The sequence below is a fragment of the Macrobrachium nipponense genome, chromosome 49, assembly GCF_015104395.2.
Source record: "Macrobrachium nipponense isolate FS-2020 chromosome 49, ASM1510439v2, whole genome shotgun sequence".
NCBI classification, from domain to species: Eukaryota; Metazoa; Arthropoda; class Malacostraca; order Decapoda; family Palaemonidae; genus Macrobrachium; species Macrobrachium nipponense.
In genome coordinates this window covers 14,765,103-14,777,602 of record NC_087224.1, presented here as the reverse complement: position 1 = coordinate 14,777,602, position 12,500 = coordinate 14,765,103, and the positions used below count along the sequence as shown (strand labels likewise).

Sequence of the window (12,500 nt, the reverse complement as noted above, 5' to 3'; positions counted from 1 at the left end):
TATATATATATATATATATATATATATATATATATATAAACACAGTGGACCATATATACACATAGAAGCGTAAACATACACAAGCATAACAAACACAAAAGTACAAACAAAGCAAAACAAACAAACAAACAATAATCGTTTCTGTTTTCGCTTACTCTCCTTTCCCTTTTACTTTCTCTTGGTTTTGATGTTTTCTGGTTTTTATTTTTCTATTCTTATACAAACCATTAAATTATTATTCTTTTAATATTTGGCTTGAGAGAGAGAGAGAGAGAGAGAGAGAGAGAGAGAGAGAGAGAGAGAGAGAGAGAGAGCCAATCAAAATCCTTCACTCATCATTAACAAACTATTGCCCAATTCGGGGGACCCAAAGGATTGGCCCCTTCCTCACCGGAAGTCCCTCGGCTATTAGGACTGGAAAGAAAGTAGAAAGAGAGAAAGGAAAGAGAAAAGAGAAAATGGTGAGAGGCGAACGAGAAATAGAGAAAGGAGAGAAAACTGAGAAAGGAGAAAAGTGAGGAGAGAAAAAGAGCAAATGAGAGAAAGAGAAAAGAGAGAGAGAGGAAATAAGTAGAGAAAGGAGAGAAAGTAGGGAAGAAATAAGAGAGCGAAAAGAGAGAAAACTGAGAGAGAAAGAGAAAGGAGAGAAAGTAAGATAAAATAAAGACGGGCGAGAAAGTAGAGAAAAGAGAGAAAGAGTGAAAGGAGAGGAAAGGAGAGGAGGGAAAGAGTTACTAGTTACAAGGAGTTATAAGGATTAGAATGTCTCAAAGACTTGTTAGTCCGAGGAGACATCGTGTGCTCACTTATCTGTAGGAGCAGGTTTTACTGTGCATTCACAGAGTCCTATTGATTTTGTCTAGCTTTCTTTTAAAGTCTTCCACAGGATAGAAAGGAGAGAAAGTATAGTGAAGAGACAGACTAGAGAAAGTAAAAAAAAGTATGAGAGCAAGTATAGCGAAGGATTTGCAACCAGACTCACAATAAAGAAAAAAAACCTGCTTTAATAATAATAATAATAATAATAATAATAATAATTAATAATAATAATAATAATATAATAATAATAATAATAATAATAATAATAATAATAAAGGAAAATTCCCCAGAAATATCCCAAGGAAAAAAATAATCTTTACTAAAATCAAAAAAGAGTAAACCAACCTGAACTTCCAAGGTTAGTGTGTGTGTATTTGAGGGAGGGAGGTGAGGTGAGAGGGGTGAAGGAGGAGGAGGGGGTGTCTGGACATGGGACCACTGGCACCCCCGGAAAAAAACCCCAGAAGAAATAAACAAGTCATAAACTTTCGGCCGGGTTCCAAATTAAAGAAAACCTGTAGAACAGCAGTCGGAGTTCGATAATAAATCTATCTCTCTCTCTCTCTCTCTCTTCTCTCCTCTCCTCTCTCATCTCCTCTCTCTCTCTCTCTCTATATAGTATATATATATATAATATATATAATATATATATTATATATATATATATATCTATAGTTATACAAACTCCTACTAAAAAATAACAACTGCCACTCAACACAACTACGTAACACAACCTACCCCAATTCTATATTAGAACCAAGTTCGTGCAAATGTTTTATTTACATTTAATTTTTTCCAGCGTAAACAACATTCCATTTACCCTATTTACTCTCTTGTTTGCGTAACGACGGTTGGGAACAGGCCTAATCATTTGGTTGCTAAGCCAAGTAACAGTCAGCTCAATCAATAATCTCTTTTGCCTGCTGAATAAAGGAAGGTTATAGGAAGGTAGTCACTGAATTGGTGGAGATTTGGCTATATAAATTATAAGCTAGGATGGTATAACAGTTCTTTTTTTATGTCTAAAACTTGTTGCATTTTATTTATAAATAAATAAAAAGTTCGCCATATTTTTCTACCTTTATCCTTTTTTCAAAAGTTCATACATTTGTAGACAAGTTTGAGAAGAGTTTTTAATTAATTTTCTATCTTATTTAAATCATTTTTGTAAAAAGTTCCTCTTCATTAATTTTCTACCTTTATGCCCTTTTTAAAGCTCACACACACACACACACACACACACACACACACACACACATATATATATATATATATATATATATATATATATATATATATATATATATATGAAAGTATTAAATCAACGTCTTTGCTTAAATTAACGAAAAATAACATTAGTGATTCATAATTAAGACAAAAGAAGTCTTAAAAATAATAAACAAAATTTAATTCAATACACCATCTCTATAGAGGAAAAATAGTGACTAAAAATTGAAAAAGATTATAATTTGATTACTGTATAGTCGTTATCAATTATTATGAAAGTCGAACTATAAAAAAAAATGCACAAAAAAAGACGTAAATTTAAAATTATAAACGAAAAAACGTATTTTGTCCCTAAGGATTATTTTTTATTCCATCAAAATACCTTTTCATAAATCACAAAAATCGAGCCACGAAAAACCAGTAAATTTATAATAAGTAGTAACAAACAGGTAAACTAAAACACACACACAAAAGCCTACAAATACACACACATACACGCAAACACAAAACCAGCGCTATTCTGACGTGTGTGTGCGCGCGCGTGTGTCTCGTCTGCCAAACTTTTGATAAAGCCAGCTGATAAGAACCCAACCACGGGTTTTGTTTACATGGGTGCGTTCTTTTCAAAAGGGGAGGGAGGAGGGGAGCGCATCTTTACAAAGTCTAACTGGAGGGCGAACGAGAGGGAACACATCTTTAGAAAGTCTGAGTGGACGCAAGGGCTTCGGAATTAACTCTTTCCATAACTGCCTCTTTTTTTTTTTTCCTCTCTCTCTTCCAGTAGCGGTGACGGTACGGAGGGAGGGAGAGAGAAAGAGAGAGATTGGGGATATGGATGCGCAGATAAAGGGTGGAGAGAGAGAGAGAGAGAGAGAGAGAGAGAGAGAGAGAGAGAGAGAGAGAGAGAGATAAGAAAGGTTTTTGTTGAAGGTATTTGCATTCATAATACGGATACCCCAGCGCATAACCCTTTGCATTCAAGAATGACAGAGAGAGAGAGAGAGAGAGAGAGAGAGAGAGAGAGAGAGAGAGAGAATTATCTTCACGGTACCTCAGCGTAGTGGCGATTAGCTCGCAGAGATCCTGCCAATTTTAATCAATTAAAGATGGTATATAGTTTAATAATATACTGCTCTCTCTCTCTCTCTCTCTCTCTCTCTCTCTCTCTCTCTCTCTCTCTCTCTCCTCTCCTCTCCTCTCTCTCTCTCTCTCTATACAAAGCCTCTTCAAAGCAGAGGTTTGGATCACTCACATGAATGGATACTATCGTATGCAATGCTAGTAAACGAATCTCTCTCTCTCTCTCTCTCTCTCTCTCTCTCTCTCTCTCTCTCTCTCCGTTAAATTTACCAATTTTATAATTATTTTAGAAGTTCATACCTTAGACCGTATTAACCTGAAAAGGAATTATTATTATTATTGTTATTATTATTATAATTATTATTAATATTATTATCACTAAAGAGAATAATAAATCGCAAATAAAACTTGAACAAGCAAGTATATAAAGCTGGGCTTCTCGATTCTCTCTCTCTCTCTAAAAAAAAAAATTACAAAAACAAATAAATGAAAATAAAACATCAACGGCCAAACTCGCCCAGATCATAAAAAAAAAAGGATGGCACCGCTAAAAAAGTAATAAAAAAAATAGAAATAAATAAATCGACAGTAAAATTCGCTAACGATACGACGCACAAAAAGGAGAGAGAGAGAGAGAGTCGCCAAAATGATTGTTAGTTTAGTGAGGCATTGTTAGTCTCTTTGTTTTTTGTTTGTACGAGCCAGAGCCTCTTTTCTAATGCGAGCTGTTTACTGCTGTCCCGCAATAGCTGCCCCCCCTTTTTTTTGTTTTTTTGGGGGGGGAGGGGGAGGCACCTCGGTTTTTTTTTTTTTACTAGAAATTGAAAAGCGGTTGCTCTTGTTATTTTTTTCATTCCAGATCTTTCTGTTTGTCAGAAAGCGATCATTTGTTGTTATAATGTTTTTTTTTTCAATTATAAATAAATGTATTCATTAATAAGGTGTTATAATTTTTTTTATTATAAAAAAAGTTTATTAATAAGTTGATAATATATGTATAAATATAAATACGTAATTGCCCTATTAAAATTACAAACGACTTGGAATATTAACTTGAAACACGATAAAAGTATACAAGGTTTTTTTTTATAAATAAATTGATATGTTACACTTTTTCAATTATAAAAAATCATTTATCAATAAGTTGATAATGTATGAATAAATTTAAATACGCAACTGTATTAAAATTACAAATGACTTGAAATATTAACTTGAAATATGATAAAGGCTTACGAGTTTTTTCCTAAATAAATAAATTAATAATAAACTTTGAAGATTAAATAGATCATGAAAATAAACACACACACACACACACACACACACACAGAGAGAGAGAGAGAGAGAGAGAGAGAGAGAGAGAGAGAGAGAGAGAGAGAGAGAAATGGAAAGAAACTGCTACTTCTGTACTTCAAGTGATAGCGAAGAACAATAGACGGCCTCGTAATTAGCCATAATCATATATAATAGTCCGGATTTGAGAGAAAAAAAAGAAAAATCTCGCAAAATGAGTTCCCATTAAAACTGGGATAATCCAGTATGAAAAGCTCTTCGTTCGTGTGTGGGCGTGTGGGAGTGGGAGTGTGTGGGAGCGAATAGGAGGCGACTTTGGAGTGAATGGAATATTTGGAGCGGATGGAGGAATAATAATAATAATTTGAACTGCCACTATCTATAGATATATACTCATATTTGGATCATTTTTATTTTATCGTATAAGCCTTTCACCACAACCCCTCAATCCGTGTATATATATATATATATATATATATATATATATATATATATATATATATATATATATATATATATATAATATATATATATATATATATATAGATACTTTCTTTTACGATCAGCTTTTCACCATAAGCCTAGAATCCAGACGGGGAATAAGTGAAGAAATCCTGTCTTCCCTTGGCAAGGTTCGAACCCAAGCACATATTTCAATCTAAAAGAGAGAGAGAGAGAGAGAGAGAGAGAGAGAGAGAGAGAGAGAGAGAGAGAGAGAGAGAGAGGAATTCCCTGAGGGAATCATGCCTCTCTAGGAGAAACAAGTCAGTTTATGAAAGAAGCCATTTATAAAAGAAGTCTTATAAAAAGTATATCATTTATAAAGAAGTCCTATGTATCCCATTGAAGGAGATACATATGATAAGCCAAAACAAGACTCAGGACTGCCTCTAAATCCACAGATCAGATTGATTGAGCGAGTTGCATCTACGTCAAAAAAAAATATATAATAACTCAGAATATAGATGGGCCAGGACACATATATACACACTCCTAATCCACTAGGAATATTTTACTTAATATTTTTTATTTTAATCTTTTAATAATCTTTTATTTTTTGGACGTTTTGCACATCGCCCAGTTCAATATAGCCGCGCGGTCCTTGGAGGACTGAAAATAAAAATGAAAATAAAAATGAAAAATAAAAAAAATAAAAAAAAATAGGGAGGAAGGTACATAAACCAATCTGTTCATGTAACAATATTCTGTATATAACCAATTGACTCCATAGATTCCTATTGGATTTCATTTTTTTTTTTATTTATTTACTCTTTCTATTTTTGTTTTCGTTTACACCGTTTTATCTTTATTTATTCACTTGTGATTTGTTTTCTAGTGGTTCAATTGTTCGGTTTTGATTCAATTTTGGGGGGTATTTTAGTTTTTTCTGATTTTTATATTGTTATATTTTTATCATCTTGTAATTCTGTAGTCTTCTGTGTCGTATGATCATTTTAACATTAGTTACGTTTTTAATTTATTGTTGCATGAAAGTTTTTTTTTTTTTTTAATTTATCACTTTTTTTATTATATTGTCACAAGTTTAACTGGAATCACATTTAAAATGTATCAATTTTAATTACAGTCTCTGAAATAACTAGTGTCCCATGAGGGTGTGTAAATATTCACTAGGAAGGAGAGAGAGAGAGAGAGAGAGAGAGAGAGAGAGAGAGAGAGAGAGAGAGAGAGAGAGAGAGAGAGAGAGAGAGAGAGAGGAATTCCCTGAGAGAATCATGCCTCTCTAGGAGAAACAAGTCAATTTGTAAAAGAAGTCATTTATAAAAGAAGTCTTATAAAAAGTATATCATTTATAAAGAAGTCCTATGTATCCCATTGAATGGGATACATATGATAGGTGTCTGGTGCAAACAGCAATAAGCCAAAACAAGACCCAGGACCCGCGTCTAAATCCACAGACCAGATTGATTGAGCGAGTTGCATCTACGTCAAAAAAAAAAAAAAATCTAATAACTCAGAATATAGATGGGACAGGACACATACACACTTCTAATCCACTAGGAATATTTTATTTAATATTTTTTATTTTAATCTTTTAATAACCTTTTTTTTATGTTTTGCAAAGTGCTCAGTTCAATATAGCCGCGCGGTCCTTGGAGGACTGAAAATAAATATGAAAATAAAAATGAAAAGAAAGAAAAAAAAAAATAGGGAGGAAGGTACATAAACCAATCTGTTCATGTAACAATATTCTGTATATAACCAATTGACTCCATAGATCCCTATTGGATTTCATCTTTTTTTTTTTTATTTATTTACTCTTTCTATTTTTGTTTTCGTTTACACCGCTTTATCTTTATTTATTCACTTGTGATTTGTTTTCTAGTGGTTCACGTGTTCGGTTTTGATTCAATTTTTGGGGGGTATTTTAGTTTTTCTGATTTTTATATTGTTATTTTTTTTATCATCTTGTAATTCTGTAGTCCTCTGTGTCGTTTGATCATTTTAACATTAGTTACATTTTTAATTTATTGTTTCATGAAATTTTTTTTTTTTTTTTTTTTTGTAATTTATCACTTTTCATTATTCATATTTTCATGTATTTTTTAAAATTTTTTTGTCACAAGTTTAAATGGACACACATTTAAAATGTATCAATTTTAATTACAGTCTTTGAAAAAACTAGTGTCCCATGAGGGTGTGTAAATATTCACTAGAGAGAGAGAGAGAGAGAGAGAGAGAGAGAGAGAGAGAGAGAGAGAGAGAGAGAGAGAGAGAGAGAGAGAGAGAGCAGTTTCTAAGATTAAATGTCTTTTGACAAGGATTTTGAGACACCAGTTTCTATAATAATAAATGGCTTTGACCAAAGATTTTGTGACGAAATTGAAATGTCTTTTGACCAAGGATTTTGTCCAGTTTCTAAGATTAAATGTACTTTGACCAAGTATTCATTGACAAAAATTAAATGTCATTTGATAAAGGATTTTGTAACAAAAATTAAATATCTTTTGACCAAGAATTTTGCAACAAAGATTAAATGTCTTCTGACCAAGGATTTTGTAACAAAAATTAAATGTCTTTTGACCAAGGATTTTGTAACAAAAATTAAATGTAAATTCTTCCCGACCACGGATTTTTGTAACAAAAATTAAATGTCTTTTGACCAAGGATTTTGTAACAAAAATAAATTCAAAAATTAAATGTCTTCTGAACCACGAATTTTGTACAAAAATTAAATGTCTTTTGACGAAAGATTTTTGTAACAAAAATCAAATCTTTTGACAAAGGATTTTGTAACAAAATTAAATGTCTTTTGACAAAGGATTTTGTAAACAAAAATTAAATGTCTTTGAACGTAAGAGTTTGTAACAAAAATTAAATGTCTTCTGAACACGAATTTTGTAACAAAAATTAAATGTCTTTTGACGAAAGATTTTGTAACAAAAATCAAATCTTTTGACCAAGGATTTTGTAACAAAAATTAAATGTCTTCTGAACACGAATTTTGTAACAAAAATTAAATGTCTTTTGACGAAAGATTTTGTAACAAAAATCAAATCTTTTGACAAAGGATTTTGTAACAAAAATTAAATGTCTTTTGACGAAAGATTTTGTAACAAAAATCAAATCTTTTGACAAAGGATTTTGTAACAAAAATTAAATGTCTTTTGACTAAGGAGTTTGTAATGAAAATTAAATGCTTATTGACCAAGGATTTTGTAAAAAAAATTAAATGTCTTTTGACAAAGAATTTTGTAACAAAAATTAAATCAACCAAAGATTTTATGACAAAACTCAAACGCCTCTTGACCAAGGATTTTGTGACGCCAGTTTCCAACATTAAATTCAAACAATCAATCTTCCAATCAAATCCCACAGGGGGCCGATGTCATCTTTCCATATTCCAGGACCGTGTTTTCCATCATTGGCTTCCAGCCACCAGGGAGATGTTTTTGACCGTTCCAGGACCTGGCTGGAAAGGCCTTTGGCTGACCTTTGAATATATGTAAGAGTGGAGGTTGTTTGTTTGCTTGTTTTGCTGCTGCTTGTTTGTTATAGAATTTTTTTTTTTTTTTGGTGGGATTATATGTTTTAGTATGTTTTAATTAGTTACTTCTTTTAAAGGGAAGGAGAGTGTAGGTATGTGTATATATATTGTACATATACATGTAAATATACTTATATATATATATATATATATATATATATATATATATATATATATATATAATAAACTTGACCACTTGCACAACTGTTTTGTGTATTCATACACTCAACAACAGAGAAACTCATTTACGAGGACACACTGTTCTTGAAAGCACGCAAGAAATCCATTTAATAAAAGATCTCCATTAGATACCCTCATATTTCAATCAGGTCCTGTTCTCTATGACTGAAACACGGTATAGATTAGTTAATATAGTTCAGAAGAGGTGAACACTAATCAGATGGAAAAAGCCCACCAAATGGGCCACTGACTTGGATTTCAAGCTTCCAAAGAATATTAAGGTGTTCATTTGAAAGGAGTAACAGAAGGTAACTGGAGATATAGAAAGAAGTGGCCAGTTATTGAAAGTAAATAACTGAAAAAAAAAATAAATAGATAAAAATGTAGCTAAATTATCGTTTTAGTGAAACCGAAATTTGAAAAAAAAAATAAATAAATAAAAGTAAAGTAACGAATATAGTGTTGAGAAATCAGTCCATATTTCTTAAAATGCCTCTTAAACAGCGTGAGTAATGGATGAGCTATGCGAAAAGTTAAACTGTACAGGAAATACCTCATGCGTGAGATAACACATATGTCGGCTTTTCATGGAGGTGAAACACACACACACACACACACAAACACTACCATATATGTTGAAGCAGTGAGCACTTTACAATCATATCTTCAAAACTACAGCAGCAATAATAATAATAATAATAATAATAATAATAATAATAATAATAATAATAATAATAATAATAATAATGGAGAAACACATCTAAAAATTATGTACGGGTTCAAATATTTATTCAGAAATAAGGATTTATTTCTAAACATATTTGCCCCCACACAGAACTGAGAATTTGTGTCTCCATTGCAACACTCATGCTATTATGTGTGTATTTTTAACAATAATAGCTGATCTCGTCCTCATATAATTACATTTTGTTGCTGGAAACAGACATAATAGCCGAAATTGATAAAACACCGGGGGAAAAAAATAAAAAAATACAAACAATAGGCAACAGGGAAACGCACGCATCTCTTTAACACGGTCTAAAATAATCCCGTCAATGTCTGGAATCCGTAACTCACGAGACAAATACATCTGATAACAGTCAAGCAATTAAATACACCTGATAACAGTCAAGCAATTAGACGGACGGGACTCAACAAACTGCTTCCCAATAACAATGGAGACAGAGCCTTTCAGGCGGAAAAGTTTCATTAAATTCGCCAGAGACAAAACAAATTTGCGAAAGCGTTGACTTACGAAAGGTCAACATCATTTTGAACGTGATTGAGGGAGAGAGAAGTGTAGTAGTATTGTATGTCTTGTGAGACTGCGTATGTATGTATGCATTTATTACGTATGAAGAAGTATAAAACACGTATAATTAAAGAAAGGGAAGCTATTTTTCTTGTGACATTCCCTGTATTATGTATGTATCATACCTCTTGTGAGATTCTCTGCATGTATGTATGAATGCATTTTTGCATGTATGTTTACTGTATCAAATCTGTCGTAGGATTCTTTGCTTGTATGTATGTATATATGTATGTATTTAGATGTTCTGTACGTATCTCTCGAGAAATTTTTGCCTATATGTATGAATGGATTTTTGTATGTGTGTAATGCATTTTTACATGTATGTTTACTGTATCAAATTCCTGGTAGGATTCTTTGCTTGTATGTATGTATGTATGTATGTATGTATGTATTAGTATGATGTTCCTTGGTACGTATCTCTCGGGAAAATTCTTTTGCCTATATGTCATGAATGGGATTTTTTATGTGTATATTGTAATGCATTTTAATGTTGTTTACTGTATTCACAATTCACCTGGTTTCAGGATTTCTTTGGCTGAATATGTATGTATGTGTTGTATTGATAATGTATGTATTGTATGTATTGTAGTGTACTGTATGTAGATGTGCTGTACGTACCTCTCGTGAGATTCTCAGCGTCTGAATGTATGCTTAAAAAATCACAGTAGATGCACGTGACTTTATTAAATAAGCGAATACCACAGGAAAATGATAGGATTTCTGACTATCGTTTTCCTGTGGTATTCGCTTATTTGTCTGTATGTATGTATAGTAATAGTAGGTATATGTATGAAAGCATCATTTACGTATGTACATACAAGTAAAAACCAACAAACCATTCAACCAGCAGTGAACGAGTTACTTTTGTTTCAAAAAATAATTTAAAATTTGAATTAAAAAAAAAAAAAATCAATTTTAGTACAAAATGTTTTTCCGAGTTTTTCCCCCAACAAAACATTGCATTTCATTCCTGTACTCACAAGCCAGCTGGAGGGACGCCCTCCGGGAGGTGGCGGTGCCGGCGACGCTGTGGGCGATGCAGAAGTAGAAGCCCGTGTCCCTTGCCCGGACGCGGTAGAAGAAGAGGGAGCCGTCGGGCAGCTGCAGGCGGCTGTCCCTGTCTCTCAGGGGCGTCTCCGAGTCCGCTTTGTACCACCTGGGAGGAAGGGAGGGATGGAGTTGTGGGCGTGTTTTCTGATATTCCAAACTGACGGTTATTTTCAGACAACGAATGAGTTATTTTCAGATATTAAGAATGAGTTATTTTCAGACAATGAATGAGTTATTTTCAGATATTAAGAATGGGTTGTTTTCAGACAATGAATGAGTTATTTTCAGATATTAAGAATGGGGTGTTTTCAGACAATGAACGAGTTATTTTCAGATACTAAGAATGAGTTATTTACAGACAATGAATGGGTTATTTTCAGATACTAAGAATAAGTTGTTTTCAGGCAGTAATTAATCATTTTCAGATTTCAAGAATATGTTGTTTTCAGGCAATCAGTGAGTTATTTTCAGATATTAAGAATGAGTTATTTTCAGAAAAAATTACTTATTTTCAGATGTCAATAATAAGTTATTTCCAGACAAAGAATGTGTTATTTTCAGATATCAATAATAAATTATTTTCAGGCAAAGAATGATTTATTTTCAGATATCAATAATAAGTTATTTTCAGGCAATGAGTTATTTTCAGATATCAAGAATAAGTTATTTTCAGGCAAAAGGAACTTATTTTCAGATATCAAGAATAAGTTACTTTCAGGCAAAACGAATTTATTTTCAGATATCAAGAATAAGCTATTTTCAGACAATGAATGATTTATTTCAGATATTAAGAATAATTTGCTTTCAGAAAATAATTACTCATTTTCAGATTTTAAGAATAAGTTATTTTCAGACAATGAATGAGTTACTTTCAGAAATTAAGAATGAGTTGTTTTCAGACAATGATGAATCATTTTCAGATTTCAAGAATGAGTTATTTTCAGACAATACTGAGTTATTTTCAGATATTAAGCATGAGTTGTTTTCAGATAATAATGAATCATTTTCAGATTTTAAGAATAAGTTTTTTTCAGACAATAACGAGTTATTTTCAGGTACTGACAATAAGTTACCTTCAGACAAAGAATTAGTTATTTTCAGATATCAACAATAAGTTATTTTCAGACGAAGAACGAGATATTTTCCGATATCAAGAATGATAGTTTATTTCAGGTCTCAAGAATGATAGTTATTTTCAGACAAAGAATGAGATAGTTTCAGAAATCATGAATGACATTTTCAGACAAACAATAAGATCTTTTTAGATATCAAGACTGACAGTTATTTTCAGACAAAGAACGAGATATTTTCAGATGTCAAGAATGACAGTTTATTTCAGGTCTCAAGAATGACATTTTCTGACAAATGAGATATTGTCAGGTATCAAGACTGACAGTTATTTTCGGACGTGAAGAAGGGATTTACTTTCAGACATAAACAGCAGTTATTTTCAGACAATAGAATGAGTTATTTTCAGACACCAGGGACGAAACATTTAGAGACCTCAGGAATTAAATTTATAATAAAAATATAATG

At 32.1% G+C, this 12,500-nt stretch overlaps 1 protein-coding gene across 1 annotated transcript in view; it reads right to left on the bottom strand.

Annotated features, from left to right (window-relative positions):
* LOC135205351 (uncharacterized) overlaps positions 1–12,500 on the bottom strand; it is a 346,437-nt gene that overhangs the window by 121,651 nt on the left and 212,286 nt on the right. The window contains 1 exon segment of the mRNA XM_064235817.1: positions 10,895–11,070. Within this exon segment, the coding sequence (XP_064091887.1) occupies positions 10,895–11,070 (176 nt within the window).